This window comes from Drosophila serrata, unplaced genomic scaffold, assembly GCF_035046125.1.
Source record: "Drosophila serrata isolate PLE 108 unplaced genomic scaffold, ASM3504612v1 contig_272, whole genome shotgun sequence".
Taxonomy (NCBI): domain Eukaryota; kingdom Metazoa; phylum Arthropoda; class Insecta; order Diptera; family Drosophilidae; genus Drosophila; species Drosophila serrata.
The window spans coordinates 588,812-614,332 of NW_028257170.1; the positions used below are offsets into that span (position 1 = coordinate 588,812).

General features: G+C 32.2%; 2 protein-coding genes across 5 annotated transcripts in view; both read right to left on the minus strand.

The window, feature by feature from the left end:
• Positions 1 to 37: 37 nt before the first annotated feature.
• LOC110176299 (uncharacterized) lies at positions 38 to 20,798 on the minus strand. The gene is made up of 5 exons (XM_086833821.1): positions 20,733 to 20,798; positions 1,196 to 1,940; positions 895 to 1,139; positions 675 to 843; positions 38 to 613 (listed from the first exon to the last, which is right to left on the minus strand). Exons 1-5 carry the CDS (start codon positions 20,796 to 20,798, stop codon positions 123 to 125), a joined length of 1,716 nt encoding a protein of 571 aa, XP_086689947.1. The 3' UTR covers positions 38 to 122.
• A 337-nt stretch (positions 20,799 to 21,135) lies between these two features.
• comm3 (protein commissureless 3) overlaps positions 21,136 to 25,521 on the minus strand; it is a 43,190-nt gene continuing 38,804 nt past the window's right edge. For all 4 annotated transcript variants that reach the window (XM_086833826.1, XM_086833825.1, XM_086833823.1 and 1 more), the window contains one exon: positions 21,136 to 22,016. In XM_086833826.1, coding sequence (XP_086689952.1) covers positions 21,283 to 22,016 — 734 coding nt within the window. In that variant the 3' untranslated portion in view covers positions 21,136 to 21,282. The remainder of the gene's footprint in view (positions 22,017 to 25,521) is intronic.

Here is a 25,521-nt window from a genome sequence, read left to right on the forward strand (position 1 = left end):
AAAAATCAAATATGCACAATTTAAATCAATTTGCATTTGATTTTGCTTTATAATTTGTAGCATTCGTTCTTTAAGACTGTATTTTAATCTTTAGTTTTAATTATGCTTTTTTGTTGCTCTTTTCAATATTTAATTTTATGCGTTTTGCGTATGATATCAAAAATATCCTTGAGATTCTCAGGCACCACATAATCCGGCATTATCTGCTCCATGCTATTAAAGTCTGCCTTTTCCAGTTCATCGCAAGAATCATCCGATCCGGACTCATCGGCCAATGCCAGTCTTTCGGCAAACGAAACTATTCCACACCAGGCCCTAAAGTCTATGTCTCCTGATTTAAGGGCATCGTAGCCCAACATATTTAGGGTTCCACGGACATTTTTCTCGGTGCCATGGAACTCGAGGACATCCTCCAGAGCCTGTGGCAGACTCTGCCAGACCAGGGTTCGTTCCTTGTATTTATATTCTGGTAGTTCCTCATTGCCAATGGCTGCTAATTCACTCTCCGGCTCTTCGATTCGACTCAGATATTTGAGGAAAACTCGCTTATAGAGCTGCTTCCGCTGCTGGGAAACCCAGACGTACTTGCTCAGGTAGTCCCAAGGAGTCATAGCTTTTTAATGAGATAATATTATTCGTTTTGGGTTATTAATAATATTATATATTCTACCAACTTTTAAGCATAGACAGATCCATGGGAACATCAAATCTAGTGGCTGATTTGGAAAACTTCCGCGGCATTTTCGAGGTGGTTTCTGGGGGAACCTTTTCTTCGGGGGCCTTTGGCATGATCTTGGGTTTCGGCGGCAGGTACTTAATAGCTTCCCTCAGAGCACGATTTAGCTAGATATAAAATTATATAATTTAAAGGAACATGATTTAATATCCTCTTACATATCTCCCAAAAGTGTTTTCTATTAGATCCACATCCAGATCTGTTTTTAGTGCCTGAAAGGCATCATCGGTGAGGAAACTGCCCTTTAGGAGAATCGGTTCCCTTTCACTTTCCCGCTTATCCTTGGGCAGTAAGGTCAAAGAGTTGGGTATCAGGCTCGGTCTGGTGCTAGGATTGAGGGAGTCGGGTCCCAGAGCAGCTACCTGTGTCTCTGGATCTTCACTCAAATGGAAAGTGGTAGTAGCTAATACAAAAGGAATATAATTTAACTAATTTCCTTGAAACTCTAAATATTTTTACCCTGAGCTGGCTTCAACTTCTTGCGTTTCTTGCCACGCCGCACATCCTCATCACTCAGCTCGTGCTCATTGATGCAGGTCTTCGGCTTGGACTCCAGATCTCCAGCAGCTTCTGCTCCTGTCGGCAGATTAGCCGTGGCCAAGGATGACTTGGGTCTCTGCTCATTGGACGTTTGCCTTTTGGGTTTCTTGTCCTCGTTGGCGCCTGCACTCTTGGGCTTCTTGTCTTCCTCTAGACCGCTCTGGGTCAACTCCGAGCTAGGCTTCCAGTACAGCGTTTCCTGTGAGTGAGATCTCCTTAGATCCAATATGATCTTTTTCCTCTTGATATTCTCGTGTTTGCCCCATTCTGGCGTTATGCAGCGGCGATAGAAGGAACCGGCACTGGTCCTGGTATGAATGCTGGTCACCGTGGGCGTTGGCGTCATGGGACGTGAGTCCGTTTCAGCATATCGCCGGAACAGATCCTCCGGTATGTTATCCGCCTCATGTGGCTGCAGTTGGTCCTCCTCCGCAGCTGGTTTTTCCAGCTTTCCATGCTGCGGATTCTTCCCCTCGATGGCCAGCGATGTTTTCAGCTGATTGATCACATCCTTGACACCCGATGGAGCCGGATGATTGCACAGCACTGAGCAGCCTTTAGCGAAGGGATTGAAAAGACCACCGAAGGGGCGTAGAGAAAGCGGCATGGGCGTGGCCTCAAACTTGAGCGGCATTCGCAGTGCATCGCCATGGAGATTTTTGCGCTGATATATGAGCGTTTTTAATTTAAATCCAAGGATGTTGGTTCACGGAAACAAATAGTAAAATGTTAAATGCAAATATATACAAGAAAGGGCAACCGATACTTATATATCCTTGCAGTCTTCAATTTAACTAAAGGATTAAATCAGAAATTTACCTTAACTAAGCTTTAAATAATAATAATAATAAAATGTTATATAACAATTTTTGAACAAAACCAAGTTTAAGAAACTCTTAGCTAAGCCAAAAAATCATTGATTTTTATTCATAGATTTTTGGACATCATAATTAAGCCGAAATTGCATTCATTTTAATTCGGAAAGCTTTTCTGTGCTAGATTTTATTGCATTATTAAATCTACATGCAGAATTTTTCAATGCTACTGTTAGTTTTTGAATAAAATTATAAAACCTTGCAAAAAGGTATAAAAACAGGCAATTTTCTCCAAAAGTCATAGTTTAAAAAACGCATAACTCAGCCAAAAACTCATTGATTTTAATTCGGAAAGCAGTTCTATGCTAATATTTAATAGATTAACAAATCTGCATACCCAGTTTTCAAATTTAAAAGATTCAATTTTTTGTCAAATTTTGACAATTTTAATGATGTAACCCCTTATGAAATTTTCAATTTTCGGAAAAATCTTAAAAATGTATTTTTTGACCGGACATGGCTAGATCGATTCAGCTTTTGATGCTGATCAAGAATATATACGGTTTGTAGGGTCGGAAATGATTCCTTCACAGCGTAACAAGCTTCTGGCATAAATTATACCCAACGAAAAAGGTATAAAAACAGGCAATTTTTTTGAAAAATCTAAGTTTTTCGGACATCATAATTAAGCCGAAATTGCATTAATTTTAATTCGAAAAGCTGTTCTGTGCTAGTTTTTATTGTACTATTTAATCTGCATACTACGTTTGTTGATGCTATTGTTAGTTTTAAAATAAAATAATAAAACTTTGCAAAAAGGTATAAAAACAGGCAATTTTCTCCAAAAATCATAGTTTAAAAAACGCATAACTCAGCCAAAAACTCATTGATTTTAATTCGGAAAGCAGTTCTATGCCAATATTTAATAGATTAACAAATCTGCATACCCAGTTTTCAAATTTAAAAGATTCAATTTTTTGTCAAATTTTGACAATTTTAATGATGTAACCCCTTATGAAATTTTCAATTTTCGGAAAAATCTTAAAAATTTATTTTTTGACCGGACATGGCTAGATCGATTCAGCTTTTGATGCTGATCAAGAATATATACGGTTTGTAGGGTCGGAAATGATTCCTTCACAGCGTAACAAGTTTCTGGCATAAATTATACCCAACGAAAAAGGTATAAAAACAGGCAATTTTTTTTAAAAAATCTAAGTTTTTCGGACATCATAATTAAGCCGAAATTGCATTAATTTTAATTCGGAAAGCTGTTCTGTGCTAGTTGTTATTGTACTATTTAATCTGCATACTACGTTTGTTGATGCTATTGTTAGTTTTTAAATAAAATAATAAAACCTTGCAAAAAGGTATAAAAACAGGCAATTTTCTACAAAAATCATAGTTTAAAAAACGCATAACTCAGCCAAAAACTCATTGATTTTAATTCGGAAAGCAGTTCTATGCCAATATTTAATAGATTAACAAATCTGCATACCCAGTTTTCAAATTTAAAAGATTCAATTTTTTGTCAAATTTTGACAATTTTAATGATGAAATTTTCAATTTTCGGAAAAATCTTAAAAATTTATTTTTTGACCGGACATGGCTAGATCGATTCAGCTTTTGATGCTGATCAAGAATATATACGGTTTGTAGGGTCGGAAATGATTCCTTCACAGCGTAACAAGCTTCTGGCATAAATTATACCCAACGAAAAAGGTATAAAAACAGACAATTTTTTTGAAAAATCTAAGTTTTTCGGACATCATAATTAAGCCGAAATTGCATTAATTTTAATTCGGAAAGCTGTTCTTTGCTAGTTTTTATTGTACTATTTAATCTGCATACTACGTTTGTTGATGCTATTGTTAGTTTTTAAATAAAATAATAAAACCTTGCAAAAAGGTATAAAAACAGGCAATTTTCTCCAAAAATCATAGTTTAAAAAACGCATAACTCAGCCAAAAACTCATTGATTTTAATTCGGAAAGCAGTTCTATGCCAATATTTAATAGATTAACAAATCTGCATACCCAGTTTTCAAATTTAAAAGATTCAATTTTTTGTCAAATTTTGACAATTTTAATGATGTAACCCCTTATGAAATTTTCAATTTTCGGAAAAATCTTAAAAATTTATTTTTTGACCGGACATGGCTAGATCGATTCAGCTTTTGATGCTGATCAAGAATATATACGGTTTGTAGGGTCGGAAATGATTCCTTCACAGCGTAACAAGCTTCTGGCATAAATTATACCCAACGAAAAAGGTATAAAAACAGACAATTTTTTTGAAAAATCTAAGTTTTTCGGACATCATAATTAAGCCGAAATTGCATTAATTTTAATTCGGAAAGCTGTTCTGTGCTAGTTTTTATTGTACTATTTAATCTGCATACTACGTTTGTTGATGCTATTGTTAGTTTTTAAATAAAATAATAAAACCTTGCAAAAAGGTATAAAAACAGACAATTTTCTCCAAAAATCATAGTTTAAAAAACGCATAACTCAGCCAAAAACTCATTGATTTTAATTCGGAAAGCAGTTCTATGCCAATATTTAATAGATTAACAAATCTGCATACCCAGTTTTCAAATTTAAAAGATTCAATTTTTTGTCAAATTTTGACAATTTTAATGATGTAACCCCTTATGAAATTTTCAATTTTCGGAAAAATCTTAAAAATTTATTTTTTGACCGGACATGGCTAGATCGATTCAGCTTTTGATGCTGATCAAGAATATATACGGTTTGTAGGGTCGGAAATGATTCCTTCACAGCGTAACAAGCTTCTGGCATAAATTATACGCAACGAAAAAGGTATAAAAACAGATAATTTTTTTGAAAAATCTAAGTTTTTCGGACATCATAATTAAGCCGAAATTGCATTAATTTTAATTCGGAAAGCTGTTCTGTGCTAGTTTTTATTGTACTATTTAATCTGCATACTACGTTTGTTGATGCTATTGTTAGTTTTTAAATAAAATAATAAAACCTTGCAAAAAGGTATAAAAACAGGCAATTTTCTCCAAAAATCATAGTTTAAAAAACGCATAACTCAGCCAAAAACTCATTGATTTTAATTCGGAAAGCAGTTCTATGCCAATATTTAATAGATTAACAAATCTGCATACCCAGTTTTCAAATTTAAAAGATTCATTTTTTTGTCAAATTTTGACAATTTTAATGATGTAACCCCTTATGAAATTTTCAATTTTCGGAAAAATCTTAAAAATTTATTTTTTGACCGGACATGGCTAGATCGATTCAGCTTTTGATGCTGATCAAGAATATATACGGTTTGTAGGGTCGGAAATGATTCCTTCACAGCGTAACAAGCTTCTGGCATAAATTATACCCAACGAAAAAGGTATAAAAACAGACAATTTTTTTGAAAAATCTAAGTTTTTCGGACATCATAATTAAGCCGAAATTGCATTAATTTTAATTCGGAAAGCTGTTCTGTGCTAGTTTTTATTGTACTATTTAATCTGCATACTACGTTTGTTGATGCTATTGTTAGTTTTTAAATAAAATAATAAAACCTTGCAAAAAGGTATAAAAACAGGCAATTTTCTCCAAAAATCATAGTTTAAAAAACGCATAACTCAGCCAAAAACTCATTGATTTTAATTCGGAAAGCAGTTCTATGCCAATATTTAATAGATTAACAAATCTGCATACCCAGTTTTCAAATTTAAAAGATTCAATTTTTTGTCAAATTTTGACAATTTTAATGATGTAACCCCTTATGAAATTTTCAATTTTCGGAAAAATCTTAAAAATTTATTTTTTGACCGGACATGGCTAGATCGATTCAGCTTTTGATGCTGATCAAGAATATATACGGTTTGTAGGGTCGGAAATGATTCCTTCACAGCGTAACAAGCTTCTGGCATAAATTATACCCAACGAAAAAGGTATAAAAACAGGCAATTTTTTTGAAAAATCTAAGTTTTTCGGACATCATAATTAAGCCGAAATTGCATTAATTTTAATTCGGAAAGCTGTTCTGTGCTAGTTTTTATTGTACTATTTAATCTGCATACTACGTTTGTTGATGCTATTGTTAGTTTTTAAATAAAATAATAAAACCTTGCAAAAAGGTATAAAAACAGGCAATTTTCTCCAAAAATCATAGTTTAAAAAACGCATAACTCAGTCAAAAACTCATTGATTTTAATTCGGAAAGCAGTTCTATGCCAATATTTAATAGATTAACAAATCTGCATACCCAGTTTTCAAATTTAAAAGATTCAATTTTTTGTCAAATTTTGACAATTTTAATGATGTAACCCCTTATGAAATTTTCAATTTTCGGAAAAATCTTAAAAATGTATTTTTTGACCGGACATGGCTAGATCGATTCAGCTTTTGATGCTGATCAAGAATATATACGGTTTGTAGGGTCGGAAATGATTCCTTCACAGCGTAACAAGCTTCTGGCATAAATTATACCCAACGAAAAAGGTATAAAAACAGACAATTTTTTTGAAAAATCTAAGTTTTTCGGACATCATAATTAAGCCGAAATTGCATTAATTTTAATTCGGAAAGCTGTTCTGTGCTAGTTTTTATTGTACTATTTAATCTGCATACTACGTTTGTTGATGCTATTGTTAGTTTTTAAATAAAATAATAAAACCTTGCAAAAAGGTATAAAAACAGGCAATTTTCTCCAAAAATCATAGTTTAAAAAACGCATAACTCAGCCAAAAACTCATTGATTTTAATTCGGAAAGCAGTTCTATGCCAATATTTAATAGATTAACAAATCTGCATACCCAGTTTTCAAATTTAAAAGATTCAATTTTTTGTCAAATTTTGACAATTTTAATGATGTAACCCCTTATGAAATTTTCAATTTTCGGAAAAATCTTAAAAATTTATTTTTTGACCGGACATGGCTAGATCGATTCAGCTTTTGATGCTGATCAAGAATATATACGGTTTGTAGGGTCGGAAATGATTCCTTCACAGCGTAACAAGCTTCTGGCATAAATTATACCCAACGAAAAAGGTATAAAAACAGGCAATTTTTTTGAAAAATCTAAGTTTTTCGGACATCATAATTAAGCCGAAATTGCATTAATTTTAATTCGGAAAGCTGTTCTGTGCTAGTTTTTATTGTACTATTTAATCTGCATACTACGTTTGTTGATGCTATTGTTAGTTTTTAAATAAAATAATAAAACCTTGCAAAAAGGTATAAAAACAGGCAATTTTCTCCAAAAATCATAGTTTAAAAAACGCATAACTCAGCCAAAAACTCATTGATTTTAATTCGGAAAGCAGTTCTATGCCAATATTTAATAGATTAACAAATCTGCATACCCAGTTTTCAAATTTAAAAGATTCAATTTTTTGTCAAATTTTGACAATTTTAATGATGTAACCCCTTATGAAATTTTCAATTTTCGGAAAAATCTTAAAAATTTATTTTTTGACCGGACATGGCTAGATCGATTCAGCTTTTGATGCTGATCAAGAATATATACGGTTTGTAGGGTCGGAAATGATTCCTTCACAGCGTAACAAGCTTCTGGCATAAATTATACCCAACGAAAAAGGTATAAAAACAGGCAATTTTTTTGAAAAATCTAAGTTTTTCGGACATCATAATTAAGCCGAAATTGCATTAATTTTAATTCGGAAAGCTGTTCTGTGCTAGTTTTTATTGTACTATTTAATCTGCATACTACGTTTGTTGATGCTATTGTTAGTTTTTAAATAAAATAATAAAACCTTGCAAAAAGGTATAAAAACAGGCAATTTTCTCCAAAAATCATAGTTTAAAAAACGCATAACTCAGCCAAAAACTCATTGATTTTAATTCGGAAAGCAGTTCTATGCCAATATTTAATAGATTAACAAATCTGCATACCCAGTTTTCAAATTTAAAAGATTCAATTTTTTGTCAAATTTTGACAATTTTAATGATGTAACCCCTTATGAAATTTTCAATTTTCGGAAAAATCTTAAAAATTTATTTTTTGACCGGACATGGCTAGATCGATTCAGCGTTTGATGCTGATCAAGAATATATACGGTTTGTAGGGTCGGAAATGATTCCTTCACAGCGTAACAAGCTTCTGGCATAAATTATACCCAACGAAAAAGGTATAAAAACAGGCAATTTTTTTGAAAAATCTAAGTTTTTCGGACATCATAATTAAGCCGAAATTGCATTAATTTTAATTCGGAAAGCTGTTCTGTGCTAGTTTTTATTGTACTATTTAATCTGCATACTACGTTTGTTGATGCTATTGTTAGTTTTTAAATAAAATAATAAAACCTTGCAAAAAGGTATAAAAACAGGCAATTTTCTCCAAAAATCATAGTTTAAAAAACGCATAACTCAGCCAAAAACTCATTGATTTTAATTCGGAAAGCAGTTCTATGCCAATATTTAATAGATTAACAAATCTGCATACCCAGTTTTCAAATTTAAAAGATTCAATTTTTTGTCAAATTTTGACAATTTTAATGATGTAACCCCTTATGAAATTTTCAATTTTCGGAAAAATCTTAAAAATTTATTTTTTGACCGGACATGGCTAGATCGATTCAGCTTTTGATGCTGATCAAGAATATATACGGTTTGTAGGGTCGGAAATGATTCCTTCACAGCGTAACAAGCTTCTGGCATAAATTATACCCAACGAAAAAGGTATAAAAACAGGCAATTTTTTTGAAAAATCTAAGTTTTTCGGACATCATAATTAAGCCGAAATTGCATTAATTTTAATTCGGAAAGCTGTTCTGTGCTAGTTTTTATTGTACTATTTAATCTGCATACTACGTTTGTTGATGCTATTGTTAGTTTTTAAATAAAATAATAAAACCTTGCAAAAAGGTATAAAAACAGGCAATTTTCTCCAAAAATCATAGTTTAAAAAACGCATAACTCAGCCAAAAACTCATTGATTTTAATTCGGAAAGCAGTTCTATGCCAATATTTAATAGATTAACAAATCTGCATACCCAGTTTTCAAATTTAAAAGATTCAATTTTTTGTCAAATTTTGACAATTTTAATGATGTAACCCCTTATGAAATTTTCAATTTTCGGAAAAATCTTAAAAATTTATTTTTTGACCGGACATGGCTAGATCGATTCAGCTTTTGATGCTGATCAAGAATATATACGGTTTGTAGGGTCGGAAATGATTCCTTCACAGCGTAACAAGCTTCTGGCATAAATTATACCCAACGAAAAAGGTATAAAAACAGGCAATTTTTTTGAAAAATCTAAGTTTTTCGGACATCATAATTAAGCCGAAATTGCATTAATTTTAATTCGGAAAGCTGTTCTGTGCTAGTTTTTATTGTACTATTTAATCTGCATACTACGTTTGTTGATGCTATTGTTAGTTTTTAAATAAAATAATAAAACCTTGCAAAAAGGTATAAAAACAGGCAATTTTCTCCAAAAATCATAGTTTAAAAAACGCATAACTCAGCCAAAAACTCATTGATTTTAATTCGGAAAGCAGTTCTATGCCAATATTTAATAGATTAACAAATCTGCATACCCAGTTTTCAAATTTAAAAGATTCAATTTTTTGTCAAATTTTGACAATTTTAATGATGTAACCCCTTATGAAATTTTCAATTTTCGGAAAAATCTTAAAAATTTATTTTTTGACCGGACATGGCTAGATCGATTCAGCTTTTGATGCTGATCAAGAATATATACGGTTTGTAGGGTCGGAAATGATTCCTTCACAGCGTAACAAGCTTCTGGCATAAATTATACCCAACGAAAAAGGTATAAAAACAGGCAATTTTTTTGAAAAATCTAAGTTTTTCGGACATCATAATTAAGCCGAAATTGCATTAATTTTAATTCGGAAAGCTGTTCTGTGCTAGTTGTTATTGTACTATTTAATCTGCATACTACGTTTGTTGATGCTATTGTTAGTTTTTAAATAAAATAATAAAACCTTGCAAAAAGGTATAAAAACAGGCAATTTTCTCCAAAAATCATAGTTTAAAAAACGCATAACTCAGCCAAAAACTCATTGATTTTAATTCGGAAAGCAGTTCTATGCCAATATTTAATAGATTAACAAATCTGCATACCCAGTTTTCAAATTTAAAAGATTCAATTTTTTGTCAAATTTTGACAATTTTAATGATGTAACCCCTTATGAAATTTTCAATTTTCGGAAAAATCTTAAAAATTTATTTTTTGACCGGACATGGCTAGATCGATTCAGCTTTTGATGCTAATCAAGAATATATACGGTTTGTAGGGTCGGAAATGATTCCTTCACAGCGTAACAAGCTTCTGGCATAAATTATACCCAACGAAAAAGGTATAAAAACAGGCAATTTTTTTGAAAAATCTAAGTTTTTCGGACATCATAATTAAGCCGAAATTGCATTAATTTTAATTCGGAAAGCTGTTCTGTGCTAGTTGTTATTGTACTATTTAATCTGCATACTACGTTTGTTGATGCTATTGTTAGTTTTTAAATAAAATAATAAAACCTTGCAAAAAGGTATAAAAACAGGCAATTTTCTCCAAAAATCATAGTTTAAAAAACGCATAACTCAGCCAAAAACTCATTGATTTTAATTCGGAAAGCAGTTCTATGCCAATATTTAATAGATTAACAAATCTGCATACCCAGTTTTCAAATTTAAAAGATTCAATTTTTTGTCAAATTTTGACAATTTTAATGATGTAACCCCTTATAAAATTTTCAATTTTCGGAAAAATCTTAAAAATTTATTTTTTGACCGGACATGGCTAGATCGATTCAGCTTTTGATGCTGATCAAGAATATATACGGTTTGTAGGGTCGGAAATGATTCCTTCACAGCGTAACAAGCTTCTGGCATAAATTATACCCAACGAAAAAGGTATAAAAACAGACAATTTTTTTGAAAAATCTAAGTTTTTCGGACATCATAATTAAGCCGAAATTGCATTAATTTTAATTCGGAAAGCTGTTCTTTGCTAGTTTTTATTGTACTATTTAATCTGCATACTACGTTTGTTGATGCTATTGTTAGTTTTTAAATAAAATAATAAAACCTTGCAAAAAGGTATAAAAACAGGCAATTTTCTCCAAAAATCATAGTTTAAAAAACGCATAACTAAGCCAAAAACTCATTGATTTTAATTCGGAAAGCAGTTCTATGCCAATATTTAATAGATTAACAAATCTGCATACCCAGTTTTCAAATTTAAAAGATTCAATTTTTTGTCAAATTTTGACAATTTTAATGATGTAACCCCTTATGAAATTTTCAATTTTCGGAAAAATCTTAAAAATTTATTTTTTGACCGGACATGGCTAGATCGATTCAGCTTTTGATGCTGATCAAGAATATATACGGTTTGTAGGGTCGGAAATGATTCCTTCACAGCGTAACAAGCTTCTGGCATAAATTATACCCAACGAAAAAGGTATAAAAACAGACAATTTTTTTGAAAAATCTAAGTTTTTCGGACATCATAATTAAGCCGAAATTGCATTAATTTTAATTCGGAAAGCTGTTCTTTGCTAGTTTTTATTGTACTATTTAATCTGCATACTACGTTTGTTGATGCTATTGTTAGTTTTTAAATAAAATAATAAAACCTTGCAAAAAGGTATAAAAACAGGCAATTTTCTCCAAAAATCATAGTTTAAAAAACGCATAACTAAGCCAAAAACTCATTGATTTTAATTCGGAAAGCAGTTCTATGCCAATATTTAATAGATTAACAAATCTGCATACCCAGTTTTCAAATTTAAAAGATTCAATTTTTTGTCAAATTTTGACAATTTTAATGATGTAACCCCTTATGAAATTTTCAATTTTCGGAAAAATCTTAAAAATTTATTTTTTGACCGGACATGGCTAGATCGATTCAGTTTTTGATGCTGATCAAGAATATATACGGTTTGTAGGGTCGGAAATGATTCCTTCACAGCGAAAAACTTAGATTTTTCAAAAAAATTGCCTGTTTTTATACCTTTTTCGTTGGGTATAATTTATGCCAGAAACTTGTTACGCTGTGAAGGAATCATTTCCGACCCTACAAACCGTATATATTCTTGATCAGCATCAAAAGCTGAATCGATCTAGCCATGTCCGGTCAAAAAATAAATTTTTAAGATTTTTCCGAAAATTGAAAATTTCATAAGGGGTTACATCATTAAAATTGTCAAAATTTGACAAAAAATTGAATCTTTTAAATTTGAAAACTGGGTATGCAGATTTGTTAATCTATTAAATATTGGCATAGAACTGCTTTCCGAATTAAAATCAATGAGTTTTTGGCTGAGTTATGCGTTTTTTAAACTATGATTTTTGGAGAAAATTGCCTGTTTTTATACCTTTTTGCAAGGTTTTATTATTTTATTTAAAAACTAACAATAGCATCAACAAACGTAGTATGCAGATTAAATAGTACAATAACAACTAGCACAGAACAGCTTTCCGAATTAAAATTAATGCAATTTCGGCTTAATTATGATGTCCGAAAAACTTAGATTTTTCAAAAAAATTGCCTGTTTTTATACCTTTTTCGTTGGGTATCATTTATGCCAGAAGCTTGTTACGCTGTGAAGGAATCATTTCCGACCCTACAAACCGTATATATTCTTGATCAGCATCAAAAGCTGAATCGATCTAGCCATGTCCGGTCAAAAAATAAATTTTTAAGATTTTTCCGAAAATTGAAAATTTCATAAGGGGTTACATCATTAAAATTGTCAAAATTTGACAAAAAATTGAATCTTTTAAATTTGAAAACTGGGTATGCAGATTTGTTAATCTATTAAATATTGGCATAGAACTGCTTTCCGAATTAAAATCAATGAGTTTTTGGCTGAGTTATGCGTTTTTTAAACTATGATTTTTGGAGAAAATTGCCTGTTTTTATACCTTTTTGCAAGGTTTTATTATTTTATTTAAAAACTAACAATAGCATCAACAAACGTAGTATGCAGATTAAATAGTACAATAAAAACTAGCACAGAACAGCTTTCCGAATTAAAATTAATGCAATTTCGGCTTAATTATGATGTCCGAAAAACTTAGATTTTTCAAAAAAATTGCCTGTTTTTATACCTTTTTCGTTGGGTATAATTTATGCCAGAAGCTTGTTACGCTGTGAAGGAATCATTTCCGACCCTACAAACCGTATATATTCTTGATCAGCATCAAAAGCTGAATCGATCTAGCCATGTCCGGTCAAAAAATAAATTTTTAAGATTTTTCCGAAAATTGAAAATTTCATAAGGGGTTACATCATTAAAATTGTCAAAATTTGACAAAAAATTGAATCTTTTAAATTTGAAAACTGGGTATGCAGATTTGTTAATCTATTAAATATTGGCATAGAACTGCTTTCCGAATTAAAATCAATGAGTTTTTGGCTGAGTTATGCGTTTTTTAAACTATGATTTTTGGAGAAAATTGCCTGTTTTTATACCTTTTTGCAAGGTTTTATTATTTTATTTAAAAACTAACAATAGCATCAACAAACGTAGTATGCAGATTAAATAGTACAATAAAAACTAGCACAGAACAGCTTTCCGAATTAAAATTAATGCAGTTTCGGCTTAATTATGATGTCCGAAAAACTTAGATTTTTCAAAAAAATTGCCTGTTTTTATACCTTTTTCGTTGGGTATAATTTATGCCAGAAGCTTGTTACGCTGTGAAGGAATCATTTCCGACCCTACAAACCGTATATATTCTTGATCAGCATCAAAAGCTGAATCGATCTAGCCATGTCCGGTCAAAAAATAAATTTTTAAGATTTTTCCGAAAATTGAAAATTTCATAAGGGGTTACATCATTAAAATTGTCAAAATTTGACAAAAAATTGAATCTTTTAAATTTGAAAACTGGGTATGCAGATTTGTTAATCTATTAAATATTGGCATAGAACTGCTTTCCGAATTAAAATCAATGAGTTTTTGGCTGAGTTATGCGTTTTTTAAACTATGATTTTTGGAGAAAATTGCCTGTTTTTATACCTTTTTGCAAGGTTTTATTATTTTATTTAAAAACTAACAATAGCATCAACAAACGTAGTATGCAGATTAAATAGTACAATAACAACTAGCACAGAACAGCTTTCCGAATTAAAATTAATGCAATTTCGGCTTAATTATGATGTCCGAAAAACTTAGATTTTTCAAAAAAATTGTCTGTTTTTATACCTTTTTCGTTGGGTATAATTTATGCCAGAAGCTTGTTACGCTGTGAAGGAATCATTTCCGACCCTACAAACCGTATATATTCTTGATCAGCATCAAAAGCTGAATCGATCTAGCCATGTCCGGTCAAAAAATAAATTTTTAAGATTTTTCCGAAAATTGAAAATTTCATAAGGGGTTACATCATTAAAATTGTCAAAATTTGACAAAAAATTGAATCTTTTAAATTTGAAAACTGGGTATGCAGATTTGTTAATCTATTAAATATTGGCATAGAACTGCTTTCCGAATTAAAATCAATGAGTTTTTGGCTGAGTTATGCGTTTTTTAAACTATGATTTTTGGAGAAAATTGCCTGTTTTTATACCTTTTTGCAAGGTTTTATTATTTTATTTAAAAACTAACAATAGCATCAACAAACGTAGTATGCAGATTAAATAGTACAATAAAAACTAGCACAGAACAGCTTTCCGAATTAAAATTAATGCAGTTTCGGCTTAATTATGATGTCCGAAAAACTTAGATTTTTCAAAAAAATTGCCTGTTTTTATACCTTTTTCGTTGGGTATAATTTATGCCAGAAGCTTGTTACGCTGTGAAGGAATCATTTCCGACCCTACAAACCGTATATATTCTTGATCAGCATCAAAAGCTGAATCGATCTAGCCATGTCCGGTCAAAAAATAAATTTTTAAGATTTTTCCGAAAATTGAAAATTTCATAAGGGGTTACATCATTAAAATTGTCAAAATTTGTCAAAAAATTGAATCTTTTAAATTTGAAAACTGGGTATGCAGATTTGTTAATCTATTAAATATTGGCATAGAACTGCTTTCCGAATTAAAATCAATGAGTTTTTGGCTGAGTTATGCGTTTTTTAAACTATGATTTTTGGAGAAAATTGCCTGTTTTTATACCTTTTTGCAAGGTTTTATTATTTTATTTAAAAACTAACAATAGCATCAACAAACGTAGTATGCAGATTAAATAGTACAATAACAACTAGCACAGAACAGCTTTCCGAATTAAAATTAATGCAATTTCGGCTTAATTATGATGTCCGAAAAACTTAGATTTTTCAAAAAAATTGTCTGTTTTTATACCTTTTTCGTTGGGTATAATTTATGCCAGAAGCTTGTTACGCTGTGAAGGAATCATTTCCGACCCTACAAACCGTATATATTCTTGATCAGCATCAAAAGCTGAATCGATCTAGCCATGTCCGGTCAAAAAATAAATTTTTAAGATTTTTCCGAAAATTGAAAATTTCATAAGGGGTTACATCATTAAAATTGTCAAAATTTGACAAAAAATTGAATCTTTTAAATTTGAAAACTGGGTATGCAGATTTGTTAATCTATTAAATATTGGCATAGAACTGCTTTCCGAATTAAAATCAATGAGTTTTTGGCTGAGTTATGCGTTTTTTAAACTATGATTTTTGGAGAAAATTGCCTGTTTTTATACCTTTTTGCAAGGTTTTATTATTTTATTTAAAAACTAACAATAGCATCAACAAACGTAGTATGCAGATTAAATAGTACAATAACAACTAGCACAGAACAGCTTTCCGAATTAAAATTAATGCAATTTCGGCTTAATTATGATGTCCGAAAAACTTAGATTTTTCAAAAAAATTGTCTGTTTTTATACCTTTTTCGTTGGGTATAATTTATGCCAGAAGCTTGTTACGCTGTGAAGGAATCATTTCCGACCCTACAAACCATATATATTCTTGATCAGCATCAAAAGCTGAATCGATCTAGCCATGTCCGGTCAAAAAATAAATTTGTAAGATTTTTCCGAAAATTGAAAATTTCATAAGGGGTTACATCATTAAAATTGTCAAAATTTGACAAAAAATTGAATCTTTTAAATTTGAAAACTGGGTATGCAGATTTGTTAATCTATTAAATATTGGCATAGAACTGCTTTCCGAATTAAAATCAATGAGTTTTTGGCTTAGTTATGCGTTTTTTAAACTATGATTTTTGGAGAAAATTGCCTGTTTTTATACCTTTTTGCAAGGTTTTATTATTTTATTTTAAAACTAACAATAGCATCAACAAACGCAGTATGCAGATTAAATAGTACAATAAAAACTAGCACAGAACAGCTTTCCGAATTAAAATTAATGCAATTTCGGCTTAATTATGATGTCCGAAAAACTTAGATTTTTCAAAAAAATTGCCTGTTTTTATACCTTTTTCGTTGGGTATAATTTATGCCAGAAGCTTGTTACGCTGTGAAGGAATCATTTCCGACCCTACAAACCGTATATATTCTTGATCAGCATCAAAAGCTGAATCGATCTAGCCATGTCCGGTCAAAAAATAAATTTTTAAGATTTTTCCGAAAATTGAAAATTTCATAAGGGGTTACATCATTAAAATTGTCAAAATTTGACAAAAAATTGAATCTTTTAAATTTGAAAACTGGGTATGCAGATTTGTTAATCTATTAAATATTGGCATAGAACTGCTTTCCGAATTAAAATCAATGAGTTTTTGGCTTAGTTATGCGTTTTTTAAACTATGATTTTTGGAGAAAATTGCCTGTTTTTATACCTTTTTGCAAGGTTTTATTATTTTATTTTAAAACTAACAATAGCATCAACAAACGCAGTATGCAGATTAAATAGTACAATAAAAACTAGCACAGAACAGCTTTCCGAATTAAAATTAATGCAATTTCGGCTTAATTATGATGTCCGAAAAACTTAGATTTTTCAAAAAAATTGCCTGTTTTTATACCTTTTTCGTTGGGTATAATTTATGCCAGAAGCTTGTTACGCTGTGAAGGAATCATTTCCGACCCTACAAACCATATATAGTCTTGATCAGCATCAAAAGCTGAATCGATCTAGCCATGTCCGGTCAAAAAATAAATTTTTAAGATTTTTCCGAAAATTGAAAATTTCATAAGGGGTTACATCATTAAAATTGTCAAAATTTGACAAAAAATTGAATCTTTTAAATTTGAAAACTGGGTATGCAGATTTGTTAATCTATTAAATATTGGCATAGAACTGCTTTCCGAATTAAAATCAATGAGTTTTTGGCTTAGTTATGCGTTTTTTAAACTATGATTTTTGATTGCCTGTTTTTATACCTTTTTGCAAGGTTTTATTATTTTATTTTAAAACTAACAATAGCATCAACAAACGCAGTATGCAGATTAAATAGTACAATAAAAACTAGCACAGAACAGCTTTCCGAATTAAAATTAATGCAATTTCGGCTTAATTATGATGTCCGAAAAACTTAGATTTTTTAAAAAAATTGCCTGTTTTTATACCTTTTTCGTTGGGTATAATTTATGCCAGAAGCTTGTTACGCTGTGAAGGAATCATTTCCGACCCTACAAACCGTATATATTCTTGATCAGCATCAAAAGCTGAATCGATCTAGCCATGTCCGGTCAAAAAATAAATTTTTAAGATTTTTCCGAAAATTGAAAATTTCATAAGGGGTTACATCATTAAAATTGTCAAAATTTGACAAAAAATTGAATCTTTTAAATTTGAAAACTGGGTATGCAGATTTGTTAATCTATTAAATATTGGCATAGAACTGCTTTCCGAATTAAAATCAATGAGTTTTTGGCTTAGTTATGCGTTTTTTAAACTATGATTTTTGGAGAAAATTGCCTGTTTTTATACCTTTTTGCAAGGTTTTATTATTTTATTTTAAAACTAACAATAGCATCAACAAACGCAGTATGCAGATTAAATAGTACAATAAAAACTAGCACAGAACAGCTTTCCGAATTAAAATTAATGCAATTTCGGCTTAATTATGATGTCCGAAAAACTTAGATTTTTCAAAAAAATTGCCTGTTTTTATACCTTTTTCGTTGGGTATAATTTATGCCAGAAGCTTGTTACGCTGTGAAGGAATCATTTCCGACCCTACAAACCATATATAGTCTTGATCAGCATCAAAAGCTGAATCGATCTAGCCATGTCCGGTCAAAAAATAAATTTTTAAGATTTTTCCGAAAATTGAAAATTTCATAAGGGGTTACATCATTAAAATTGTCAAAATTTGACAAAAAATTGAATCTTTTAAATTTGAAAACTGGGTATGCAGATTTGTTAATCTATTAAATATTGGCATAGAACTGCTTTCCGAATTAAAATCAATGAGTTTTTGGCTTAGTTATGCGTTTTTTAAACTATGATTTTTGGAGAAAATTGCCTGTTTTTATACCTTTTTGCAAGGTTTTATTATTTTATTTAAAAACTAACAATAGCATCAACAAACGTAGTATGCAGATTAAATAGTACAATAACAACTAGCACAGAACAGCTTTCCGAATTAAAATTAATGCAATTTCGGCTTAATTATGAGGTCCGAAAAACTTAGATTTTTCAAAAAAATTGTCTGTTTTTATACCTTTTTCGTTGGGTATAATTTATGCCAGAAGCTTGTTACGCTGTGAAGGAATCATTTCCGACCCTACAAACCGTATATATTCTTGATCAGCATCAAAAGCTGAATCGATCTAGCCATGTCCGGTCAAAAAATAAATTTTTAAGATTTTTCCGAAAATTGAAAATTTCATAAGGGGTTACATCATTAAAATTGTCAAAATTTGACAAAAAATTGAATCTTTTAAATTTGAAAACTGGGTATGCAGATTTGTTAATCTATTAAATATTGGCATAGAACTGCTTTCCGAATTAAAATCAATGAGTTTTTGGCTTAGTTATGCGTTTTTTAAACTATGATTTTTGGAGAAAATTGCCTGTTTTTATACCTTTTTGCAAGGTTTTATTATTTTATTTAAAAACTAACAATAGCATCAACAAACGTAGTATGCAGATTAAATAGTACAATAACAACTAGCACAGAACAGCTTTCCGAATTAAAATTAATGCAATTTCGGCTTAATTATGAGGTCCGAAAAACTTAGATTTTTCACAAAAATTGTCTGTTTTTATACCTTTTTCGTTGGGTATAATTTATGCCAGAAGCTTGTTACGCTGTGAAGGAATCATTTCCGACCCTACAAACCGTATATATTCTTGATCAGCATCAAAAGCTGAATCGATCTAGCCATGTCCGGTCAAAAAATAAATTTTTAAGATTTTTCCGAAAATTGAAAATTTCATAAGGGGTTACATCATTAAAATTGTCAAAATTTGACAAAAAATTGAATCTTTTAAATTTGAAAACTGGGTATGCAGATTTGTTAATCTATTAAATATTGGCATAGAACTGCTTTCCGAATTAAAATCAATGAGTTTTTGGCTTAGTTATGCGTTTTTTAAACTATGATTTTTGGAGAAAATTGCCTGTTTTTATACCTTTTTGCAAGGTTTTATTATTTTATTTTAAAACTAACAATAGCATCAACAAACGCAGTATGCAGATTAAATAGTACAATAAAAACTAGCACAGAACAGCTTTCCGAATTAAAATTAATGCAATTTCGGCTTAATTATGATGTCCGAAAAACTTAGATTTTTCAAAAAAATTGCCTGTTTTTATACCTTTTTCGTTGGGTATAATTTATGCCAGAAGCTTGTTACGCTGTGAAGGAATCATTTCCGACCCTACAAACCGTATATATTCTTGATCAGCATCAAAAGCTGAATCGATCTAGCCATGTCCGGTCAAAAAATAAATTTTTAAGATTTTTCCGAAAATTGAAAATTTCATAAGGGGTTACATCATTAAAATTGTCAAAATTTGACAAAAAATTGAATCTTTTAAATTTGAAAACTGGGTATGCAGATTTGTTAATCTATTAAATATTGGCATAGAACTGCTTTCCGAATTAAAATCAATGAGTTTTTGGCTTAGTTATGCGTTTTTTAAACTATGATTTTTGGAGAAAATTGCCTGTTTTTATACCTTTTTGCAAGGTTTTATTATTTTATTTTAAAACTAACAATAGCATCAACAAACGCAGTATGCAGATTAAATAGTACAATAAAAACTAGCACAGAACAGCTTTCCGAATTAAAATTAATGCAATTTCGGCTTAATTATGATGTCCGAAAAACTTAGATTTTTCAAAAAAATTGTCTGTTTTTATACCTTTTTCGTTGGGTATAATTTATGCCAGAAGCTTGTTACGCTGTGAAGGAATCATTTCCGACCCTACAAACCGTATATATTCTTGATCAGCATCAAAAGCTGAATTGATCTAGCCACGCCCGGTCAAATTTATTTTTCATTGCTAGTTTGACTCGTCTGTTGATGCTGCTCAATAATTTATATGATTTATATGGTCGGAAATGACTTCTTCGATTATAATTATATAGGGAATTGTACAAAACAGATGGTTTTAAAGAATTTTCTAATTGTGTTTGGTTTCCAGGAAGCTCGGTTAATTGTTTATAAAACAATTCCAATTGTATTCAAACCTCCCGTTGAAAATTAAGCTTTGAAGTATGTACCACTTTCAAGTGTCTAATTAACTGATTATTCACTCTATTCACTGTGAATATTGAATATTACCTTTTTCAGATACTTCACATGCCTCTTGGGCGTGGGCACCAAACCCGTACGTGTTGTAGCGCTCATTTTTATTAAATAAATAAACTCCAAGGAATCGAAACTGTCTTCAAAAGTTGCCGGCCATAAACAATGGGTTCGGTTACCATGGTTATCAACCTTTTATCGATTTTTAGTTCATTTCCATTGGCAAATAAACTTCTTAAGAATAAATTATTTGCTCTGAATAGGTAATACATCAAAAATTTTCCATAAATATAATATTGAGGTCTTCTAATAATAAATTCATCATAAATAAATTATTCAGGAGTAATTCTAATAATAAATTCAGATATTCATATCATACCCAACACCTTAAAGTATTTTACATATATTTTAAAATTACAAAACTAAAAAAAACCAACAATTTCCGTTGTATAACATATGTTTATTGTGTCAGTAGTGTGTGTGTTTCTTAAAAATTAAACAAAACTTTTTGGATTATTAATTAGGTAGGGAATACATTTTTAGGAAGAAGGATTTATCAGACAGTTTAAATGCTCGATCACGGTTCTCAGTACAGGGAACCGCGATGATGCAGATGCCTGAGACGTTGATCCAGCAACTGGCGTTCATTGGACAGCGAAAGTGTCGACGAGGAGCGATGCAGGGGTGCTGGAAGAATGGGGGCACTGCCCGACCCAGACCCACGACCGGCGGAGACTGTGACCACGCCACCAGGTGATGTTCCCTCAATGGGACCCATTCCGGCCGTGTTACCCACCGCCCGAGAACGGAGTAAATGATTCCGGAGCGGCGACTGGCGTCGCACCGAATTATTGAATGAGATCTGCAGCGAAAGGCGCTTCTGGGAAAGCGAAGCCAGGTGCTCCGGCGACAGCTCAATCACCTGAGGTGGAGCAGCCGCTGCCACGGCCATGGCAGCCGCTGTGGCGGCACTATAACTGGGCAGTGAGCCTGTGGAAATCGGTGAGGTGTTGCCACAATTACAGCCAGCGGCAGCAGACCCAATCGACACACTATCACCGCCATCCACAGCAGATATATTGGTCTCCACAAGGCTATAGCCCACCGCTTGCTCCTTGCCATTGTCATTGCACTCAAATATCTTAATGATGGGCACCACAGCCGGGGTAAGGATAATGCCAGCCTTACGGAACTCCTCCAGGGCATCATCGTAGGTCGGCAATCCGGATACTATAGTATAGGAGGGCAGCGATTCCGCTTCATAATCTGGTGGACAACGGCGGCAAATCTCAATCGTGGGATCACTATGATTGGCACGGTCTGAAAGAGGAGAAACTAGGTTAGAAAAGTCATTACACAAAGGATTTTTGGCCCCAGGATTTGTCGATATGCATCTTGTTATTACAGTGTATTTGCTAATTTTGAGTAAGCAATATTTCTGTTAAAATATTAATGGTTTCAATTTGAAATTAATTTTCCAACAAAAAGTTTCCTATAAAAAGAGGGAAATTAAGACCTATGACCTTTTTTCTTTTGATTTTCAACCATTAATAATACAACTATTAAGTGTTTCTCTGCTTTTTTCCCCTCAGCTTTTCTCTTTTCTATTTGTTTTATATTCCCAAATTCCTGCTCGCAACTTCCGGAAACAAATAAAAACGAAAAGAACAATCAGAATTATCAAATCAATTCCCCTTTAGCTACCTTTGGGATTTTCCTACAGCCGGCAAATAGCACTTAAACCATTCCCATTTTCCCTTTCTAGTTTTCTGGTATTTTCGGGGATGCTTCTGCTTTTGCGGATCTAAATGAAATTTTTATACCAACGTTTGTTCGCTTAAAAGCTAGTAAAATGTCCTAAAGGTAACTTCTGATGCAGCTGCGACGACGCAACCCTTAAAAGTAGGCAACAAAAAAAGCAAGTTATTGCAATTGTCCAGCGGAAAAGCGAAGAAGGAAATGAATGTGGCTCTCGGGATGGTTGAGGGGGAAAACCCTGAACATGGAATGGCATATAAATATATCTCCTCGAAAAGGTGAGTCAGCAGCCCAAAGATGGAGTGTGCTGAGATCTACCGGTGACGTGGTACAAGATTTTTAAGATTAGCTTCGGCAAATATTGAAAATGGCACACGATTCGCTTCACACCCTTTTTTTTTTGGTCTTTGGATTTAAAGCCTGCGGGTCGGCATTTTCCGACATTTTCCGACAGTTTTCTCCCCCCCGTAACATTTTCACACCCACATGGAACGAGCGGACGTTCATTTTTTATGCAACGCTTTTGTGAGCTTACGAAATTAAATTGATGATGCACAAGAAAGCGGGCGGGAATGAAAGTGAAAACTCATCGGCAGGGGGGTTGGATTGGGATTCTGGGGGGTTGGGGGTTTTGTGGCTGGGAGCTTGAGCTTGGGTTTGGAGCAGAGCCAGAACCAGAGCCAGAACCAGAGCCATATGGCACCCTGGGGGCACTGTCAACCCCTTCGTTTCACTCTGCCACTGCCACTGCTGCTGACAACAGCTCAACGTGCTTAAGCCTTTTTGTAATTTTCAATTGACTTTAGTTAATTATGGGTCGGGCTTACATCAGGCTTAACGTATGTACAATATATGCCTCTCCAAGGAGAGGGGAGCGAGCGAAATCTCTTGGTTTTTAAGTCCACTGGAATACACTTTTGATTTTGCGACAGGTTGTGCTTTTAAACTGAATATTTAAGTTTGTGTTAAGCACTGTGAAGTATTTAAATTGAAAGGCAATTAAATAGGGGCAATTTAAGTATCAAAAAGCACATGAAAAGTTTGTAACATTTGTGTTTGTATTAAAAGTAAAAAATAAATAATACTACAACATTGGAAAGAAATTGACAAAGAATTTAAACAACAATAAAAGAGAACTTTCCAAATCAGCTTGATTTATGATAAATTTCTTTTCTTTTTCAATATTTGCTTTACTTAAAGTTCCTTAAATATTTGTTATACATATTTCTTTTTGGTCTCATAAACCCGGGAATTATAGTTTGCCTTTTAAGACGGATTTTCTTTAGTACAAGCCATCGCCCCAAACACATAATCCCCCACGAAAAACTGGCCATTCCCTCAGCCGAGGGGAACGTGGCTTTTGCCATGGCCACAACTACTTGGCTTCATGATGAACTGTCTGGGTCCATAAGCCCTGGGACATACGCATTCAATTCCCCAAACGCAGCTTAGCACGACAATAAAATGAAGTGCAGCGCATAAAAAAGAGAAGTCGAGAAAGCCGCTTTCTTGCCAGATGAAACGAAAATAAAGAAGGCACAAAGTGTAAGTGCGTTGTGCATAAAATATTCGCCGCAAGTTATAAGCCAGCAACAAAAATGGACACCGAAATATCCACTAGTCAATATGGCAAAGGTCATGAAACTGTCCTCCCAACATCCACAACAACGAAAACTTGAATAACAGAGCGAATGGAAACCACAAATCCACTGGGAAAAATTAATAATAAATATTTAGAATGTATAAAATAGGTTTTAGGAAATCCCTGAATAAGAATACTTTCAAGAAAATAAAATAAAATAGTAAAGAATAGCCTAGAAATAAAAAACAAACATAGAAAATAAACCGAACCAGAAAGGAAACTAACTTCGGGAAGGCAAAGTTCTTATATCCTTGCAGATTGCTTATTAAATTGTAGAATTATAAAAAACAATAGTTCTTTGAATCAATATTTATCAATATTCTATTCTAATATGTCTGGATCGTTTCAGCTTTTGATGCTGATCAATAATATATATGATTTTATGCCTGTGACTAAAATAATAATACCTTGAAAAGGTATACAAAGTTTATTTTCATTTACCTTGAATGCAAATCTATAATAATGTTTTGAGTTTAAAAAATATATATATTTATATATAATATATATGATAAATATGTATTTTCAATAAGATTGGATAATATTATTTTATTTTAAATTTAAAACTCTAAGAACCTAGCTTTTCATTAAGAGATTAACCTTATGGATCCATAACTTATATCTTAAAAATGAAAAACTACATGATAACTTTTTTTAACACATATATTATAAATTTAAATAAATCAATCACAATTTTTTCTTGGTGCAAGTTCAAAGGACCACAACCTTAGGCAGCCTAACAGATATTTGGGCGTTCTTACAATAACATCAACAGAAAGTAGAAAAAAAAAAGTTAAACACACTTTATGTTGGGGCTCCCCGCTTTCTAGTTTTTTTTTTTCTTTTTTGGGGGAATCTCTAAGGAAGCGGCATGTGGCGGAGCCAGTGGGCGGCATCCTGGGCGTTGTGCGTTCTGTGGATTTGCGAGCCAAGCCACCGGGGCAGAACCAAAAAAAAAAGAAAAACAAACGACACACAGCTCAAGCAACCAAAAGTGACGTGCCCAGGATGAGGACGATGGAAATGGCGACATGCCTGCCAGCAGACTGAAGCCAAGAAAAAAGTGGAGAATATTGGGTGGAAAAAAGGTCGCTTTTTGGGGTAAGAGGCACTGAGAGATATTATACCAAAGAAACTTTATTTCAATGTTTATTTCGGGTAAAATCAGTAGCATTTTTGATAGCAAAACAAGTTTACGGATTGAATATATTCTACTAGTAGACTTATTATTTCAAATATAAATTTGTAACCTTCCCACTAGCTTGGCTCTATATTTTTTCTCCAGTGTAAATGGCTACCAGACAGACTTCCCAGGCACGTAAGCAGTTTATGCCACACCGCCTTCCCCCCAAAAAAGAGCCAAAAATAAAAGTTCAGCCCACATTTTTGGATGCTGCTGCTGCTGCCATCGTCCTTTTGCCCCCATAT